Source organism: Lasioglossum baleicum, chromosome 2 (genome assembly GCF_051020765.1).
Source record: "Lasioglossum baleicum chromosome 2, iyLasBale1, whole genome shotgun sequence".
Classification (NCBI taxonomy): domain Eukaryota; kingdom Metazoa; phylum Arthropoda; class Insecta; order Hymenoptera; family Halictidae; genus Lasioglossum; species Lasioglossum baleicum.
The window spans coordinates 7,794,852-7,816,492 of record NC_134930.1 but is presented as its reverse complement, the minus strand read 5'-3'; the positions used below and the strand labels follow the sequence as shown (position 1 = coordinate 7,816,492).

General features: G+C 38.5%; 1 protein-coding gene across 3 annotated transcripts in view; it reads left to right on the top strand.

The window, feature by feature from the left end:
* LOC143219220 (protein O-mannosyl-transferase TMTC1-like) overlaps positions 1-21,375 on the top strand; it is a 719,300-nt gene extending 697,925 nt beyond the window's left edge. For 2 of the 3 annotated variants that reach the window (XM_076445179.1, XM_076445165.1), the window contains one exon: positions 6,868-21,375. In XM_076445179.1, coding sequence (XP_076301294.1) covers positions 6,868-7,053 — 186 coding nt within the window. In that variant the 3' untranslated portion in view covers positions 7,054-21,375. The remainder of the gene's footprint in view (positions 1-6,867) is intronic. The other variant, XR_013011281.1, reaches the window with a different exon arrangement.
* Positions 21,376-21,641: the final 266 nt, after the last annotated feature.

Below are 21,641 nucleotides of genomic sequence, written 5' to 3'. Positions count from 1 at the left end.
CGTACCGGTGAGACAATCCATAAGCGTTCTTTATGTTTAATTATTTTTCATGAAGTTTGACCAATCTACTAGTGACTTTTCTCTGATTAAAATAACACCAAACAAGACATAATTTGGTCCATATTTACTGTATATGTGAAGCATACAAATGTGAAGCAATGTATCACTTTAGAAATCCGTTGGAAATGGTTTTATACACAATTATCGTTCAGGTATACCTCGAACGCTCATGCTAGACACAATTTTAAGGGGGCGGGTTTCTCGTGTAACAAGTTTAAAAGATGAAGAATATTTTTTGTTTACATAAATAGCTTAATATGTGAAAAATATGTTCTCACAGAATTAGACGTTCTAGATAGACGTTCTCAAAGAAGAAAGTTAGGCAACGGCCGATTTCGATAAAGGCTGCATAAGAAGAAAGTTGAAAATAAAAAAGTAAGCATCGAATTGGTGTTTTAAACAATACGATAAGCTTTTAATCTTTGTCGAGCGTCGCGATTTCAGTTTCTCTTTCTTTTTCACTTGCTATCGTGTTCTATGTCCTAAACTTACTACTAATCGCCAATTAAACCACTAAATACAGTTCAAATTATATCGTGTCCAATGCCATTTTAATAAGAAAAATGCCACAAATAAGCTCGTGAAAGTCCCATAAAAAATAATGAAAAATAAAGAAGTTTTGTAATTAGATTAGTTGTTTCACACCGATATACATACACTGATTTACACTGCTCGGCGACCGAGGCAGCTCAAGTTTCTGAGCCCTTCACGGAGTATGCCCCGCAGTGGTAGGGACAGGTGCTTTGCGAAGATCGTACAGTTCTCGTTTGCTTAAATTGAATCTTCACTGTATTTATTTCCTCTTACACATATCTTTGCGGCGCGGCGTCCAGTTCGTTTCGTTTCTCGATACTTTCTTCCACGGGAACATCGCGATAAAAGTAATTGTACAAATTAGTCGGGCTACGGTCGAGCCCCAGATGCTACGAGCCGCTTGTACTTCCATTTCGGTTCTCTCTTAAACTCTTCCGGAGATTAATTGAGATTCTTCGGTCACGTCGTATCGCCATAATTCTAATTAAATAGATTCAGCTTCTCTCGGTTTCCTTCCTGAACCCTCGTCTCCTATTCAAGCGGCGTTCTCGCGGCACAGTTCGTTCCAGTCGTTAAAGGTTCAACTCGTAAAAACTCGAACGTTTTCGACCACGGTAGTCCCCCCTCCTCTGGCCTTCGTTTCCTTCCTTCTCGTCTTTGCATTTTTCGTTAACCTTTTTTACACACTTGAAGAATTACGACGCACTTAAGAAAATACGAGATTCGACGCAGATTAATGTATTGAGATATGGTAATTCTGGGTGAGTTGATTCTGCGGCTGAAATGTGATTAGGTCCCGTAAACGTTATACCAGCTGATCGGTAACTGGTGATGCAACCGAAAAGAGGGTGATTCCGCATGAAGAAATTAGACGAAAATGTAGAATAAAATTATTTCACATCAGGTTTTGTTTTCGAGCAAATCGAGTTTGAAAATTTGACGATTGTCAAAGACGATTTTTTTGAAAACAATGTATCATATGAAAAATTTTATTCTATGTACATTATCGATTTAATTTCGAAGTGAAAACTTCTTTTGGCGCACAGCGTACACATTTTTCTCTGGGCAGTGAATGAGTCTAATCCGTCACGCTCCGACGTGAAACGGTATTTTCGCTTCGGGTAAACTCAGGGTAGTCCAGTTTAGCCGAGCGATCGAGAAACAGACTGGTGTACTTCGGTCGTGCGGTCTTATGCGCATAGTACATATTGGTCTGTTTTTATGTAGTATCGCCTCGTTTTCGATTGTACCACCAGTTGCCGATCGCCTAATTTAAACAAATTTCAACTTCTTGTATAATAGTAACATACTGACCATTACCTACAAGTTCTTTTATTTTTTGTTTTTGTAAAAATTGTATTAAACAATTTTAACTTGTATGGTCTGCTCTGTATCTGCTGATTGTAATTACTAAATTGTGAATTTTATGCATTTATGACAAAAATGGGGGAGTGAAGTTACAAATAATAGATTTATTAAAATTATTATGGAGAGAAATAAATTCCTTATTGGTTTCTTTGTCTTGCGCGTAGTGTCAATTTTTATTTTGCATCAAGATTCGCAATTTAATTACGATTTTACGTTGAAGATTCTTGTGATGATACCACACTTCTAATTTCCTGTTATGAAGGTTTTTTTTATTGAATGGAAATATTATGTAATTTTTGTGTTTTCTTTGTACAGTAAAGCCTTGATTTAAGAAAAACCCTCGGATCCGTGCCGTTCCTTAGATCATGTGGTTCTACTATTTTTTGGTGACCTCGCCGATCGTGCCAAGGGTAAAAAAAGGAGGGGATATTTGTTTTTCGCAGTTTCTATGGTTTCGGTTTCCTTAGATTAAGGCTTTGTTGTTATTTAGCGAATAAGAAAATACAGGAAACAAGTTACTGCAATTTTAGTATTTCTTGAGGACACTGTAAAAGGGGAAATAGTATATAATATGAAAACTCCGAGTTTTTAAAAAATCGCCAGCTTTGAAAGCAACAAGTCGTACCTAAAATTTTTAATTTAGACGGACCTGAGCTTAACTGGGATAAAATAAGCTAAACCATGGACCATCTCATCCGAACAATCTGGATTAGATTTGTAAAAGATGTCTTTGTAAAAAATTGATGATACTTTTCTTTATTTTACCTTGATATTACAATTTATCTCTATTTATTTCTACCAGTATATATTTTTTATTGTAGTTAGCGATTAAATTTATAAGGTATTGATTTCTTTAAACGATGTGGGTCATCACACTCTCTTCACCCTACACCAGTACTTCGAGGTTTCATTTTCTTTAAATAAACATTTGTATCTTGACATTTGGTACACGCAATCAAATAAATATTCCCACCGTTGCATAATGATTATATATATAGTGAACGATAGTTTAAATTATTAATGAAAAACTGTGCATATGTAAATGAAATGCACCATACGAAAATAATAATCTAAGTATCTGTGAAACTTGAATACATTTATATTTCAAAATAAATATTAAAATAAACATGTGTTCGAAAGCATTTCATTAAAAATGAATAGCACATTTCAGATATAATTTCTAACTTTAAATTAAAAATTCATAAGTAGTTATTCATAACTAGGGTTTGCAATCTCGCGACATGGGTGTGAGATTTATTTCAATCCCGCGGGATTAAGGATTTAGTTCTTGAATCTAATATGTAATATGTAAAACCTGTCTGTAAATATAACTTTAATTAAATTAAAATCAGAAAAATGTTCAAATTATTTAAAAAATTTCAATTTCTAGAACTTCGAAAATATGATCGTCAAAAGGAAAGACAAGTATTAATTGTTGTATCTTCTAGTTTGCTCCTCAAGTCAAAAAAAGAATTTTTCCTGCAGCGGAAAAAGCTCGTTCAGCTTCTATACTTGTAGGTCGAATACATAGTTAGTAAATATTCGTATAAGCCATACTCTCAAAGGAACTCATCTCTTTCTTTAAAGTTTTGTCGATATCTTCTAACTTTAACAATTCCTTTGGCTCAGCTTCTTCGATACAATTTTCTTGCAGTTGCAATTCTAATTTTTCTTGCAAGGATATATAATATCAAACTATTGTCTATTTTCTCGTGTATCTTGATATTGAATATTTTTGTTTCCTTCAAGGTAGTTGGATGCTCCAGCATCATCGCTATTATTCCGACGTGCGTATTACGCTTTTCTTTGGCATTTCGAAAGTAGTATCTCTTAAATTTTTACATACTTGTTTATATTCACTCAGATTTCGCAAATATACTAATATTCCACTTAAGTCGGTGCGACGTTGTCCTATCTTTTCCTAATTTCTGCACCATAACTGGTTCCATACATAACTTCAAGTCATTTATTTTGGATAACTCTTAATCGGTGAAATATATTTTTCTTATGCATAGTCTTAAGTTGTGAAAGCGTTCCACCATATTCGGTAAACTATTCCAACGAGTCTTCCAATCTAAAATTAATTCTAGTTTTTTGCCCTGTTCTTCTTGCATATATGTATGTATTTCTGCAAATAAATATCATTGTTTGTTGGTGACTTCTTACAAATCTTCACAGCCTTTCTCACTTTTGCAATAAGATCTTTATAATTTGAAACCACTTCTGCTAATGAAAATTTTGTAGTTACTGATAAACAGACTCCGGATTTGATGCATTTATAACAAAAATAAGTAGGTGTAATCTAAAACAGCAAAACTATTAAAAGAATTTTAAAGTTTTGTTGTATTATCTTCAGCCTATTAAACATATTAAAAAAGAAAATAGCTTTCTATTTCAGTCTGGTTTGTTGCAATTCAGACAGAAAATTTTTATTTTGCATAAAGATCCGCAGTCTACTGATAAAGACCTTTCTTCGTCTACAACTTCGTTGTCTTCTTCGTCAGTGTCAGACATATTGCATTGTAAGCATGGTTCTTCTAATGACTTCTGCTCCGAATTTTTTTTTATAAAACGTCAATAACAGCAAGTTGTATACCGTGTGCATAACAGACTTGTTGATAGCAAGGTATAAGTCTACCAACTTTTACCATCACACTCGCTTCATCTGTTGTTTCACCAATAATGTCGTCTTTTATGTTTAGTTCGAAGTTTTTTAGACGTCCCTCGACCATGCAATGCTGTGCCGTACATTAACCATGGATTCGAACCAAACCGAGATTAAAATATTCATTTTGATAATGTACATTTATGTTTAAGTATCTCCTATTTTTTCCAGATGTCCATTCATCAAATGTTAAAGAAAATTTTTGGTTTTCATCGTGAAGTTTAGTGAATTTTCTTATCATATCCGTTTTTACGGAATCTACAAATGTAAGAACTATGGATCTTATAGTACTAGATGTTGGAAGTTTAATCTTTAGCAACCATTCGTGATACCATTTTTTCCATAGAATTTTCTTTAATTCTTGATACTTACGATTGCAGTATTTTTTGTTCCATGCAATGTTTGCTTCTCAATTATGTCACCAACACTTTTCTTCTCTATACTTTAAACTTCAAGCATTTGGAATTTTAGCAGAATCACTTTTTACAAAATAATCCGAAAGAGTTTTACTGGTGTATTCTTTTTCATTATCACACGTCAATTCTTTACTGGGCATTGTACTTGCACAATACGAAAAAGTGAAGAGCGCAGAGTCGAGAAACAATGCCACATCGAAATATTTCATCGTGCGAGTCGTCATTCGCGTAATTTAGGATTACACGTATAGTCCCGCAAAATTTGCGGGATTCCGCATTACCCATTTACGAAATGCGGGACCGAAAAATGACGCGGGATCCTGCGGGATCTCACTTTGCAGGATTGCAAACCCTATTCATAACTAACTATCCTGCATGTACAGTCAGTTCCATAAGTATCCGTACACCCTTTAAAGCAGAATATCATGTCTAAAATGTTTGGAGATTTTCAATACTTTCAAACATATTTGGTTAATTTGAAAAATCTAAAAAAAATACATTTATAACCATAATAAGAAGCAACTCACATAATGATATAAACGTGAATATCTAACAACATCAATATAAAATCAGCAATTTCTGAAATTTTCTAAAGTGTCTAAAAATTTTCTGAAATTTTTAAAAACTCGATTTTGCAGTTGAAAATTCGGAAAAAATTCGCAGTCGTGTCTGCTATTACGTAGAATGTTAATGAATTTTTTCGTAACTTTTCGTCGAGCGGAACAGAAGAAGTGGAGCATAATTGATTATACCGTGTACTTATCCTATGTGGTATAGGTTGGAGCGCCTATCGAATGGTGTGAAGGAAGATCAATTTGGTTTGGGGGCACACTTGGCCACCTTATCCGGCTATACCCAATAATGAAATTCACTCGATTAAATGTCTACGCTCCTTTCCTCACCACTTACTGCCTCGAACTCGGCGGAGCGTTATCATAGTAGGTCAAGAATAAGCATAAATGAAATGCTACGTCGGAGGAAAGTGTAGGGCTCGACACGGTACTCTCGAATGTACCGGGCCCATACCCACTAAAAAAACCTAATAGTCCAGGACTCAAAATTGAGACCCGGTCCACCCGTTACTGGCCAAAGAATGGTGAGCACTGCGACCCGCTTCTCGCATTACTCCAGTGCTCATATTTTTGGCTCTCTCCCACACCTGTTCTTGTTTTACAAAAGACACGCTATAGTCCAGCCAATGAATGCTCATAAGAGGGGTGTAGAGGGAAATGGAAGGAACACAATTTTTAACTTTGAGACTTTGTTTGGACTAATTAGGAGGTAAACATACTAAAAGTCCCTACTCCTAGGAGGTGAGCGGGGTGCAGGGTGACACGTAGAAGGTCCCCTTTTCGGTTTTCCGCTTATATCTCGGCAACTATGTGTCCTAACGATAAGACCATTCTATACAAAATTAAAGCTGATAAAATGTGCCATAAGATTGATTCCATTCAATTTTTCGCTATCTCGCATAGTTTCCGAGATATAAGCGGAAAGTTAAACCCAAAGTTTAAAATTGTGTTCCTTCTATTTCCCTCTACAACTTTTCGTTGACTGGACTACTAGCTTAGTGGTGAGGATTGCACTGCTGGCTGCCGAACGTACCGAAACTTCCTGTAAATACTAGGCATGCTACGACGTGAAAGAAAACACAATTCAAGTGCAGTCTTTCACTGCCGATCCGAAGACAGAGGCGTCGATCCGCGCGAAGCTGATTACCCGAGCGTGAACGGGTACAGCCCTAAACGCGTGTTTGGGCGTGTACGTGTTCCGAGCTGTTAAACACCGTGACTCCCCTCAAACATGTCGAATTGTCTGTTGCAGGAGGGCCGTTGTTCGACACCGCGTGTCGCCAGTGTGTCGGTACAACTCGAACAGGACAGCAACAAGTCGGAGCAGCTGGAGCGGGCGCCGCGGTGCAACGTTCGTACCTGTAGACAGCCGAGGAAGGGAAAGGCACGTGTCACAGCGCCAGCCCTGATGGTTCAGAATCTTTTGGAAACGCTCTAGCTCCCACGAAGCTTCTCGTAACTCGCCGATCCCTACTGTCGGTCTCCCGAGCGCCGGCTTAACGAGACAGCAAACGGGATAACGAGCTTCGGCGGATTCGAACCTGCCGCGAAGAATTCCTCCCCGAGACTGGAGAGGGCGAGAGGAGCCGAATCCGCCCCGGGCTGTCGACGGTCCCGTGTTTACCCGTGTGATACGTACCTCTTTAGTGAACGATGGACGGAACGTGAGGAGAATGAGGATGGGACAAACGCGCGCCTCAGGGATCATCCGACGTCCGGCTCCGATATCAGCTGTCCAAGGTCCGTGAGCTGTCGCCGCTGTGTCACGAAAACGCCGAACAGTTGCGTTTTCACGGCAGAAGACCAAACGCTTCGACCGGTTTCCCACGTGACCTATGAAGTCGAGGGAAACTGGAGACCGAAGGGGATATCGCTCGAGCACGACGGTGATCCTTGTGCGTGCCCCGAGAGCTGATCGCCCGCCGCTGGTAATATAGTTACTATCAGTAGTGTCGAGATGTTTCTATAAATATTCGCTGTACTTCGAGTGTGCTTTCGACGTTTTCAGAGAAACACCGCTCGTCCTGTGGTATCCTTGCTCCCTCAGTCCCCACCCCATACCATCCTCCTCCGTGTACCATTCTCTCGGTGCATGTTACTCGGCTAGACGAATTAATAACGAGGTCAAGTCGTGTTCTTGCCCCCATGGTCCCGCGGATGTTTTAATGTAGTGACGTTCCGACAGAGATCCGTTGAGAGTCCGTTGATCTAAAGGAACGGGCAAGGGTGACGGTCAGTCTGTACCGAAGTGACATGTAACGACGGATTGTGTGATTTCTTTGGGAATATCGTCGTCGTCGTTCCAATTGAGAACATCACCCATATATACAGGTCATAGTGGAGGAAGACTTCGTATAGACGAAAGGGGGGTTGCCCAGGTGATATTGGCTTTCTTTCCAATTTATGTGTGATGTAGAACCTGAAAATCGTTCGACACATTCATCACCCTACAATTTCTTTGGTTAGAACTTCTTAAACAACATTTAGTCTAATGGTCGAACACCGATAACAACAAAATAGAATTTTTCCTAGATTCAAATTATACACCGTATTTTGTAAATTCTGTCCCAGAACTTCATAACAAGTGTGATTTGCTTTCTTAATACTCCATTAATACTCCCATGATTTTATATGTTTCATTGTCAGACACAACACAACAGTTTTATTTTTACTCAGTTATGGATAATCATGTGCTCACAATGTTTTGTTTATTTTTATATAATGCAAACTGTATTCACTTTATTCTGTACTAAATTCTTCTGTATTTTATTCTTGTACTAGAAGCTAAAAATTAAAATTTCTTTCTGTCTCGTATATTGGTTTATAAAGTTTGCATATACAAATTATAAATGGCCTAATACTCCACAAAGAAATATTCCTTTTCCAAATATGTATATCGTTTAAGCGAATGCATTTTTAAAAAATCTGTTTGTTTAAACGAGCTAATGAAGTTTGCAAACCTAACTTTAAAAGCCATTTCTACCCCTTAAACACGAATAATAATTATACTGCTACAAGACAGAGGAAAGAACTTAAAATTATTGTCATATAATGATTAACTTAACAGAATAAATAGGAAAAGGAATTTTCTATTCAACACCTGATAGAAAATTTTTATTTCGCATAATGATCCGCAATCGAATAAGAATCACCTCGAAGGAAAATATGCCGAATATTTGTTTTGGGTTTTACTAAATACGTGTATATATAAAGAGGGCAACACCCAGAATGTGCGAATAGACGGCAGCGAAAACAATTGATTTTTAAGAATTTTTGTAGTATTACTATTGGACACATCGGACTAGACCTTTTGGAGATATAAACAGATAGTCTTGAAGTACAGAGTGTCACGAAATTATGTGTAAAAATCTGTTGAGAAAGTTTTGTGCAAAATTGACCTTGACAGACTTTTTCAAGGTCAAATTTTTTTTTAATAATTGTATCGTGTTTTACTTATCAAGAGGAATAAACTTCTCAGAAGAACCATGGGTAAAAAATGAGCCGTTCTCTTGAAAATCGACGTTAAAGTGCAAATAACACATTAACTTGCTTGATTCAGAATTTTATTACAACCTAAAGTAATTTAATACAATAGATTAATTCATCAAATCATATATGCAATAGTTATTCTATTGTACAAAGATTCTTTAAAATCACTTTGTTTTTACTGTCGTTACACAAGAGGCCTCCTTTAAGAACGAGAAATCTGATATGATTTCCTTAGGGTGAGGCGTCGCACAGTGGGCCTGAAACCGATCTTTTTGAACAAAAATCTGCCGACAACTCAGTTTTTCATCGATTTCATTGCAATTTTTTTTAAAATGTTCGTAAAGGACTATACTTTGATGACGTGCTGCGCGAAAATCGTTAACGCCGATACTTCATCCGCCCATACCATAGATTTGCATGTCCCAGCTGAGTTGCCGACACTTCTTAACCCTAAACCCTAAACCGCAAAATTTTAAACTGTAAATCTGGCCCTGAGAATTACCAATTGAATAGAATTACATCCGGCACTTATGAGACTTACCATTAATGTATTGATCCAACAGCAGCGTTTTCGCTTCTTGAGAAAGAACTTCTTTGTGCTTGCCATCCTTTATTCTTAGAGAGCTCATAAATGGATCGGATGATAATAACATATGCCGTATAATATCTATATTTGTCTTTTTGCGGCAACATATTCGGGAGTTTTCAGCTCGTGATTTCCTGAAGACTTTATTAGTTCAAATGTAGCAAGTACTTCACTGCCATGTTGCAGTACCTTATGAACTGATGGAGGTAGTTTATACCATGGATAAATTTTAATGCACAATTTAGCCGCCTCCGAACAATATTCTTTGAATTTCACAGAATCAGCTTTCTTTTCACATGTAATTACCTGAAGAATGTTATGCAATCTTGTGATAATAACCGCGTTTAATCCAGTCACTGCAGCAACTGATTCGACGTTTCCAAAAAAAGTTCGGGCCACGTTCCCAGTATTTGATGTACCAGCTCCCTGTTTGACAACATCAACCGTGATTGATAGCTCTTTCAAAGAATTCTGCACTTTTTTCTTCCTTGCCGCCTTTAATTCTTTTTCCTCTATGGTTCTCGCAGATTCTTTTTCGAAATCTAAGTTGTATTTCGCGCAGCACGTCATCAAAGTATAGTCCTTCACGAACATTTAAAAAAAATTCCAATTGAATCGATGAAAAACTGAGTTGCCGGCAGATTTTTGTCCAAAAAGATCGGTTTCTGGCCCACTGTGCGTCGTTCCGAAGAATATTTTTCTTTCATCTCCGTTCTTACGAGACAGTGGCGCTTTTGCAGCGAGTTACGTGAATCGCGGGGGTGTAACTCACCGTGATGTAAATAGAGAATCTTGTATCGGTCGCGGTCCGCGGCTTACCGATCACAAGGTGAACGATGCCTTTCAATGATTCGTGTTATTGACAGCCTAAAGACCACCCCCGGATTCTCACGATCTCCGACAAACGTTGATATTCGGATAGAAGCGGGAATCGTTGAGAGGCACGGAACACTGCACGCCGAAAACGAGCGTCGAGCCGCTCTCGAGATTTATTTTTCACACGACGACGAGCGGAACGACGATGCTTGCAAGCAATTAACGATCACACCGCGATCGTTCCTCCCGTGTCTGCTCCTGATCCGCCTGACACGTGGATCCCGTTCTCTTTTTCTCCCTCTCCCAACCCCTCTCTCTCCGCACGTAACTACACGGTGCCAATCTTAGCGTAATGAACCTACCACCGATTTTGGCCGTTTGGTATGGCTTTTGTAAGAAACTCGGCTAAGGGAATGATGAGAAGGTATAATAAGTGAAGTCATTCTTCGATGAGCTTTGTTCGGCAACGTTTCCGGAATGCGTTCAAGCACGATTTACGAGACGGTGGAAAAAAAAACTTTACGCGATGGGAGATTAATCCTTTGGCTGCGGCGCTCTATAGCTTGCAGTAAATGTGTTTTTCTGCGCGATGTACGCATGGCGATCGGTGTCGCCAGATCAGGGGGACTGAGTTGAATTTATTAGAATACAGTCACCTTCTCTGTCTGCCAGTACCGCAGGCACGGGCAACTTCTTCCCCGCTGTCGTTTCACGACTCCCACCAGGCGCAGCGGCCCACAGTGTGCAATATTGCCCGAAACGCGGACAAAATATGAAATTGTTGTTCGATTTTCACGAAACTTGCTGTACTAAGGTTTTTGTGCTGCTGATTAAGAATCTAATACCAGATTAATGTGTTTAACTTAACCGTTTATTAATTTTCATGAATAAAATAATGAAGTTTTGGATTCTGTATTAAAATTTTAACATATTATTACTAGACTGCGGATTTTATGCATTTATGACAAAAATGGGTATTTGTAATTTAAAGTAGTGGACATTTTAAAAATATTTAAGGACGTCAATGTATTAGTTTCAGCTTAATAGGATAATTAAAAGAATAATACAATTTTTATTTGGCTTCTGTGTTCTGCAATCAATGCAAACATTTTTTATTTTGCATAAAGATCCGCAGTCTAATTATCACATAATACAAGACAATTGAAGAACAAGTGATAGGATGTTAATAAATTCAAACAGTAATATTCATGGTTTGTTTGTTTGAAGCAGAACTATGTAGAATTAATATCATTTGATATAAGAGATATCGAAGAAACACCTTTACGTGTATAAATATCTTTTACAAGAATACAGTATATAACATATATAAAATACATTATATAATTATAACATATATAAAATATATTACATGAACAGAGCAAAATTCTGTCTAAAGTAACGCACGATACACGGATCTACGATCGACTAGCGACTGTGACCCACGACTCACGACTGTGATCTGCTCTGGACCGAAAAAGACAATTAGGATCCGTGTCACACGATATCTACCGATCTTATCTTATCGTTAGAAAAACATAGGTTTCTATTGCTTATACCAGGCCTGATCAACACGCGGCCCGCCACGTTAAATTGTGCGGCCCGCCGGGTGATTTTATATCTCCATTGAAACTTTTGTTCCTCGTTGTTATAATGCGCAACTGCAACTATGAACTCCAGTTCTATATTTAATATCTTTAATATAATTGAATTACAGTGCAACAAAGAAATGAAACAAATTTTTGCGTCCTTATCAAAAATTAATTTTTATAATACTTATATTTCACCCGAGAGATATTCCAATTATTGAAGATATTTTGCACAACGAGTTGTAAGCGCTTTTGGATCCACATATGTTTGTGAAACAGTTTTTCGAAGATGAAATTTACGAAGAGTTCATCACGTGCTTCATTAACTGATGCCAATTTAGATAACCAGCTAACAAAAGATGTGCAACGTCGAGCATAAATATTGATTTACAAAAATTAAGTGAAAGAAAGGGTAAACAAATATCTCATTAATTAAGACTCGAGAGTGAATTGTATTGAACCATAGTATAACAATAAAGTTTTATTCATTTGGTATTTGTATTTATTTTTTAAAATCATGTTTATCTAAAGTGCGACCCGCTGTAACGTTACGCGTCATCAAAGTGGCCCGCGAAATCATTTGGTTTGGCCAGGCCTGACTTATACTATCGTTATTTATAAATCGGAGTTTAAAACTTTGGATTCTCGAACGGCAACACAAATCAATAACAGGATGCATCTAATAACATTACGTTTACATTACAAACATGAATAATTTATTAATTACATATACATTTCTCTCATTGCTGATCGGATTAAGAATACTCTCTTGTTAGTAGATATTTTTAAATAATATTTTAAGTATACTTATTGACTGGATTTATTGCATCTATGCCATATACAAACGTTAGTGTAATCAATCCAGGACAAGTCTCTCACCCTTAAAACACGAGTTTCGTTTGTTTGGGTAAACTTCGGCAAAACTTTCTTTTTGCATATTATTATAGACATATTCAGTAATAATTTCCATGCAAAACCGCCGTGTTATCTCGTGTTTCTCACTTATTAAATGAAACTAAGAGTTGATCAATGTGACTTTTCTACGCAAAATCGTAATGTTTAAGCTCTGCACGCTCTTATACTGAATCAGGAATGTTATACTAACGTTATTGTAATCTCATTATTTAATCACAGAAATACCATTTTCAATAAACAGAACTCATCCAAGCGTACACATTCGAGACAGGTACAATATGTTCTCGTTATCTTTCAAATCACTTGAACTAATAAAAATCGACATACAACTATGATTCCATGATGTTGTATTCGGTTTTTATCATTAACTCCTTTATAATTTCTTATACTCTGAAATATTAACACATTACCGACCGGTGATTATTGCATAATTTTGAAAAATCTATGGTACATGATTAAACACTTTTTAATGGAACCTTCAATAGCAACAGTAATTTTCATTATGAACTAACAAGTCACCTTCAATAACGTCATCTAATAGTATCATTTAAGATTGCAATGTAAAAGACAATTTCTATGCTTTCTTTTGGTACAGCAGAATTATTGAAAATCCTATTAATAGGCTTCTGGTAGGTAAGGTGTTAACTAACGATATTACAAACAATATCTGTTACTTTGAAATTATAGCATTCGCTTGCATTTTGTCCGCGTTTCGAGCGATATTGCACACTGTGCGGCCCCACTATCAACTATTTTATATTGCCCTTACCGTGCTTTGCCTCGCGTGACTGCGAGGATACGGCCTCCTATACCTTGTCCAACGAGATGAGGCAGTAAACGTAAACATAGCCGCTCGAATTCGACAGAATTGATGTCACCCCCTCATGTAGGCAGCAAAGGACGCACGCTGGTACTTTACTGCCTCGCATCGTTGGGCAAGGTATATGTATATTGTATACACACTGATCTCCCCAACCTCCTCGTACACTCCACAGGAGTTTAGTGGGAAGGACTCGAGAGTAGGGAGAGGAGTCGTCTGCCGTTTGCGAGCCGCAAGTTGTCCAGGCCTGCAGTAACGGATTAACCACTTGGTTTTCAGTGACGAGTTATATCGCGACATCGATACCGTTCGTATACGGTCACAGACGTGTTATGACGCGACGCCGATACTCTCTGTACAGATCAGAGACGTGTTATCACGCGACGCAATGTCGCTTGCGCCGCGGCGCGGCGTCGCGTTATAACACGTCTGTGACCCTATACGAACGGTATAGGGCGATATAATTGTCGACGTCATAAGACGTCCGGGGGAACGAAGTGGTTAATCATCTGATCATCATGCATAACAGAGACGAAACGCGTCACGTGACCATGGCGGAAGCATGGGGGAATACCGTCGTAGAATTGGAAGGGTGGGAGACAAAGTCTTAATCTGGCGACACTGATGACAATTGTGGCAAGCTAAAATAATTCACAAACTATTGCTGCAGTCAAAGTAAAAATCGTATCGGTAAGAGCGAGAAATCATCGAAACGTTTCTAGATATGTAAAGCTCACTCTTTAGTTTAACAAAAGAGTTGATGTGGTTACTGACCTAAATTTCTTGAGCGTACATATACGCCCTTCGTATACATATATTAATATCCCTGTGAGGGCGTGTATATACGCTTCTCGCAGTCGAAGTTTCGTCAGTTGAAACCTGAAACATTGGCTACAAGCGAGTAATATCGCAGAGAACGTGATTGCATTATTCGACAATATTGCGTAGATTATAATTATACTGTTTAGAATATAATTATTGTTTCATCGAATGCACGTTAACGCAAGAATTTCATAACTGAATTACTCGATCTCTATACGATGTATTAATATCATTGCAACTAGGTCAAAATGACCTAGTATCTGCCATGCAATGGGCAGACACTAAATTCTGTTAGTATTACGGAGTTGAAATTGCTTCCATTATGTTTGTCAATTTAGTTACTAATTTCACATGCTTTGAGGTGATCGCTCTTGTAGCGGAGACCGTTGAAGGCCTTTTACACCCAATGTTCCACAATTAACGGATAATCGCTTTTAATTTATGAGAGCAAGTAGACTACCATAAAGGACAAGTGCAATCCGACGCGATTAACTGCTATGTAACTCCTAGGACTAGATCGATCAATCGAACATAATCTATCGACTTCTTATAATCGAAAATTGTACATTCTCATATTGATTTATAAAACTAATAAAAGTTCTGCTATTCGAACGTTTTATTATTTAAGTGCAGTGTCTATTTTGGGAAGTTTTATTTAGAAACTCACACATATAATTTTGATGGGAAGAAGATGCCTATGATTTATTATACAGTTATGAAAGGTTTACAAGAATGTTGTATTTTTTTGAAAGGGGTGGCTTTTAAAGTCATTTTAAGTAACCTTTTCCTTTGCGAAAATGTCCTCCGCGGCTTTATTAAGGAGTTTTTTTTAATGGTTATTTTACGTCGCACTTAACTGCCAGGGTTTTCTCGCGACTGAACCTACAGTTTTTATAAGGTGGGTTCCGAACCACCTTGGGCACCACAGTTTAGATGGTATTAAGGAGTTATTAACAAGAATTGTGGACCAATCAGCGCGGAGCTACGTTCCGTTGAGCGTGGTGTCCGCATTGGCCGAACCGGAACCCGCCCGCTGTAGCCGCGCTCTGATTGGTTCGCGTGTTTCGTTAATAACTACTTAACAAAGCCGCGGAAATACTTTGTCGAGAAATTACAACATTTGTGGGACACATTGTAGAAGACTGTACCATTCGAATTTTGTCACAACAATCTGTTTCAAGGAGAAAAGGAGCAAGTACTTTTAGAGCAGGAATAACGTGATCTCCAAACATTTACCTCACGTACCAGAAATTACGTATGTGACCACCATCCGTGGCGCCATTGGCGCGAGACGGTTTTAAATTAAAACGAAGCTTGACTTGCGGCTGGTTCTTTGTGTGTCTTCCCGAATCCGCGGGTATTGAGCCACTGTAACCAGCAGTTTCTTGATCGAACGAGGTCAAAGGTGACTCGCAGCCGTGTCCGGCTGTCCTCGTAAATCGTAGCTTTGAGCAAATGCGAAGCCGAAACGTTGCCAAAACTTAATGGAAGACCAATGTATATACCCTGTACACTAAAAACCGTTGAAACATCGAAACATTCGGCGATGCTTATTGAAATTCTCTCCTACGATTAACATTCAAGTAATAACAGAGTGCGTGTGCGTATATGTATGTGTGAATCTGTGGCGAGTGCTTGTATGCGAGCGTGTCGCAGGCCTCGGACGGAGTGTTTGGCGTCCGGTTGACAGGTCACGTGCTCGAATCAGTCGTACCCAAGACATTTCAAAAATAGTCACACGTGGCCGCGGTATCGAAGCGCCAAATAAGATTCCAGGATGTGAAATACCGGGACGTGATGCGAATTTATTGGCAAGATTTGCGTTGCTACGTGTATGTACGTTCTCCTCGGCGCATCCCCTGAATTTCGCACACCGCCATCGACGTTTCTTGCATCGACGAGACTGCTCGAATCGATGCGTGCTGGTAACGATACGAAGGAGGCTGTCATTGGCTACGCGGATATTCGCCCCACGGAGCATTTACCGAACAAACACTCCCAAATGGTGTTGAATGTCGACTCGATCGAGATAAAATATTTTTTTAACTGTCGCTTTATGTCAACGGCGCTTCGAACCGACTTGAGTCTACAGGATATTGCGATTAATTGCTGTTTGATTCATTTACTTATTCGGTTTACATAGAAGAATCCTTTGTTTGACATTGTCAGGCACTGTCCTGGATTTTATTTAATAACAAAGGATAAACGTTGTGGAGTTTATTAATTAAATTAGTAATTATGCTCGGCATCCTGGTTGCTAGTCTTACAATTACAGTAAAGCCTTGATCTAGGCAAAACCCTCGGGTTCGTGCTGTTTCTTAGATCCTGAAGTTCTATTAGTTCTTTCTAAAAACTTTCTAAAAACTTACTACGTACCGTCAATGAAACCACTAAATACAGTTCAAATTATATCGTGCTTACAAGGAGAATGCAAAGCCTTCGCGTCACAGATTTAGTTGAGACTTTACAGAGTTATAGATCTCGTTCCCCTGATTACGAATATACCCCATTATAGGGGCAACTACTCGGTAATTTTCGAGATATTTGCAAATTAAAGTTTTATGAACGTAACATGTCAGTTTAGTTCACTCTGTTACCAAGCAATGGTGTGGCGTAGCGTCAGCGAGCTGAACTGCTACGCCCCGGGTTCGAGTCCTGTCGTAGTAACTTTTTTTAATACTTTTTTTTATATTTTAGATACATTTTTATCCGTCAAAGGGTTAATTGAAAATGATACTTATTATTTTATAAAAGAAACACTAGATCTATTACTACATACACAAAAGATTATAATTATATTAAAATAATACATAACAAACAAAAATGGGGTATATTCGTAATCAGGGGAACGAGAGATCTATAACTTTGTAATGTCTCAACTAAATCTGTGACGCGAAGGCTTTGCATTCTCCATGTTAGTGTCATTTTAATCAGAAAAATGCCACAAATAAATAGGCGAAATCGGGTAAACTTTACTTTATCGGACTCAAAATTTTTGCCTTTCTCCTGTAAATTATTATGTATTTGGTATGTAATCCAGTAGATTTGTACCCGGAGAACCTGCAGATCGAAGTTTCGATCCTGTAGGATCAATGGATCAGGAGTTATGGTTGCTTAAAGTTGAGCAATTTGCAGTATTTTTGACAGGTAAGGGCGCCGCCGTATTAGTTTTTAGTGACGATCGCGCGCCGCTTACCGAGCAGAACCGCTAGATGGCAGCACGGGCACACTCATAAAAATAATAAAAAATAAAAGATTTTTGTAATTTGATTAGTAGTGGTTCACATCGATATACCCGACCCCGTATCGGATTGCGCGGCTTGTTTACACTTTACACTACTCGACGACTTTTTCGTAGATTCTATACTTTCCGTTTTCTTAGATCAAGGCTTTACTGTATACGATTGCTAGTTTATACATAACAATTTGGGAGACGTCGATGGTTATGCAATATTATGCATACTTTAGATATGGCGCCAGTTATAATCAGTGTTCCGTTTCAGCCATTGGAAATCATTCAATTTTTATAATTTATTATCAATTACTAATATGTTGTTAATAATACCCGTAGGCATAATGTACCTTAGATTAACAAATTCGCTATTAATTGTCACATGTATACAACGACCATGATTTTTAACTTTCCCAAAGGAAACCAAATTAATTTCAAGCCTGTCGCTATTTAAAAATTGTTCTGTTATAATAATACTTTTCATAATTGATTAGAAGACACGTTGCATTTTATAGAAAGTTATGAATATTGCAAGTGTCGATGAGAACAGATTACAGATAAAAACAAGTTTCAGTTTGAACAGAACTTTGCTCATCAATATTAGAAGAGTCCTCAATCGTGGCTACAAATACTGATACCTATTCGATGAATAATATTATAACAATATTAAATAATTAGGCTGTGTTTCCGTTTAGGTCCATCGTCAGAATTGGATGAAATTTTGCAAATAGGTTCTTTTTTTACTAAAATGATGATTGTCAGAAGGATTTTTGGCGACTCGAAAAAAAATGTTTACCATTTCAATGTCAGTCCCTACCTTATCGACAAATTTTTTTTACTATTTTAATGTCAATCTAGAGACTAAGTAGAGGTGGTATTAACCTTTAACTGCCCGCGGCCTGAATAATCACGTAACTACCCGCGCGGTGAATTCAGTACGCCACATGTATCACTGTGTGACTGAGTACTGTGCGGAGCACGAGAAAAACTAGCGGGCAGGGAAGGGGTTAAGAAGATGGCCTTTGCGTTCCTCTTGCCCCGTTTCCCTCCCGCTAGTTTTCTGCCATGCTCTGAACAGTACATATATTAATGTATTGGTGTACTATTTACACCAGCGCGGGTAATTAAAGGTTAAGGATGATTCAATCATAGATCACATGTGTGAATTTTTATGGCGCTATGAGGTCAACAAAGCTGGTGATGATCTATTTTTGCAATTAATTGAAGATATTAAATATATGTATATTCTGGAAATTAATATAAAATGTTTTCAAAATTCTAACTTTTAAACCAATTAATTGAATATCTACAATGGGAAGATTATGCGATCAGAATTAGTTAGGATTAGGTGGCAGGAGGCGGAGAGTTCGCGCATACGAAAATACAGGAGTGGTGTCGGTATGGTAAGGAGTAACATTGAAATGGTAAAAAAAATTTTTTTCGAGTTGCCAAAAATCCTTCTGACAATCATCATTTTAGTCAAAAAAGAACCTATTCCCAAAATTTCATCCAATTCTGAGGTCGGACGTAAACGGAAACTTCGCCAATAATTATTACAGTTAAATTGATATTCTGAATACTTGATTTGTAATATTTATTAAAATAATTTCGAGGTAAAGGGTTGTATCTCTTATGGAAGCCTTCTTAGTAAACGTTCTAAATAAAGTTTTCAAGGATACATTGTAAAAGTAATGTAAGTGGACCAGGCCCCGGGCGACTTCTTCTCCGCTTCGTGTCACGACTCCCACTACTAGTGTGCCGGTTTCCCCACTACTGACTATTTCATATTGCCCTTACCGTGCTTTGTCACGTGTGACTGCGAGGATATACGGGGGCCTCCTATACATATTTACCCTCCTAATCTCCCCAACCTCCTCCTACAGTCCACAGGAGTAGGGAGAGGAGTCGTCTGCGGCTCGCGAGCCGCAAGTTGCCCAGCCCTGAAGTAGACTATGAAAAGTAAGTGTATTATGACAACACGTACTTTCTAAAGAAGTTCCTGGGGAAATCTTTCTACAAGAATTGTACGTGAACAGATATTTTCCTAAACGAAGCATATAAGTTCGAACGCAATTGTTTCGGAACAAAAGGTAGTTTGCTTCGATCTCTGCTGTGAATAACGTTTTGCGTACTCACGACGAGAACATTATTCGCAATTTTTCAGCTAACCGAGCCGCTAACGTTATCGTTAATTTAACAATTAACTGTGAAACTTCTTATTGTCCACATAGCAAATGGATTGGTACGACTGAGTTTTCGATGTGCTCACCACAAAACTCCGTTCGAGACTGTGTTGCAACGAGGTCGATGTGACTAAGGATCCATCTAATTCCTCGAGACGACGATGTAAACGTTATTTTATTATCGGTAACGGATAGTAACGGAAAAGTATACATATAGCTATGCTTTACTACCTGAAAAACGGTACAGAAATTGTTACAATAATTGCTCAGCGAATTCAAGGCGAGGTGACGAGGTTGTTCATCGCTTACTGTGTACAGTACAACCTACACGAATAAAAAGGACAGAAAAAGAATCATATAAATGTAACTATAATACTTTTCCAACCTAACGAGGATCTACGGACACACGGAGATCTTCGAGATCCTTTCACGTTCGCGTTTCTTTGCTGTATTATGCGTTGACCGAATCGAGAGTCCACGAAATTCGCGGACACTTGCGAAATTAACGATGCCCTGTGAAATAAGCAGAACGGAAATAGAAGCTTCCCCTTTCTATCTCATCGAATTATCGTTTTGAATCGATGGATCGTCGAACCCAGTTCCGCTTCTACCAGTTTTTCGTCGAACAAAGTTCAGAAAGAGCACGGTCTGTAACAGAGTCGCCAGATCAGGAGAATTGACTCGAATCGAGAAGAAGAAGTTACCCCCTCTCTCTCTCTGCCAGTACCTGATTATTCGCGTGACACTGTGACTCATGCGCGACAAAGACGAAACGCGTCACGTGTCCGGGCCGTGGCGGAAGCGTGGGGGAATGGCGTCGTAGAGAGGGAAGGTAGAGTGGGAAGACAAGTCTTAATCTGGCGACTTTGGTCTGTAAGCTATTTGTCGCATCCTACGTTTCACGTTTTCCTTTCGCCGGGCAAAGTCTCCGATTGCCAAGGTTGATAGCTCCATCATGGCCGACGGTCAATCGTCGTCGGAACTCGACGATGCGAACGAGCGAGATGGAGATTCCGCGTCGATTGAAACTCGGCGAGATCGACGAAACAGCGCAGCGGTTCGATTCAGCTGAATGCGACCGGATCGACGGACGCTATGCGATGCGACGTGCAAAGGTTCCGAATGACGGATACTGATAATCGACGCGGAATCATTGGACACGGGCCGCATATAATTAGCCGCAGAATTTGATTAGTCTAGGTTATTACTCCATAGACCACTTTGTACATCTAATTACAATACGTTATTGCGCATATTCATTGTGAATACGATGCAATTATAAATCATCATAATAAAGTGTATGTTTATATACATGTACGGATATTCGTTCGATTTATGCGCCGATACATTCGACCAATATTGCCAATCCTCTGTTCCTGCCCGCGCCAATCAATTAACCAATTTCAGTTCGTTTAATTGCGACCGCGCGGTCAAAATTGCGGTAACGCCGATCGGGACGGGACAAATTGCTCGTCGAGCTTAATTTCGTCTAAACGTTGTCGTTGCTTGTAGGCTTCTTTTCTCTAACCCTTAGACCAGGGGTTTCCAAAACTTTACCTAGGCGAACCAAATTGTAA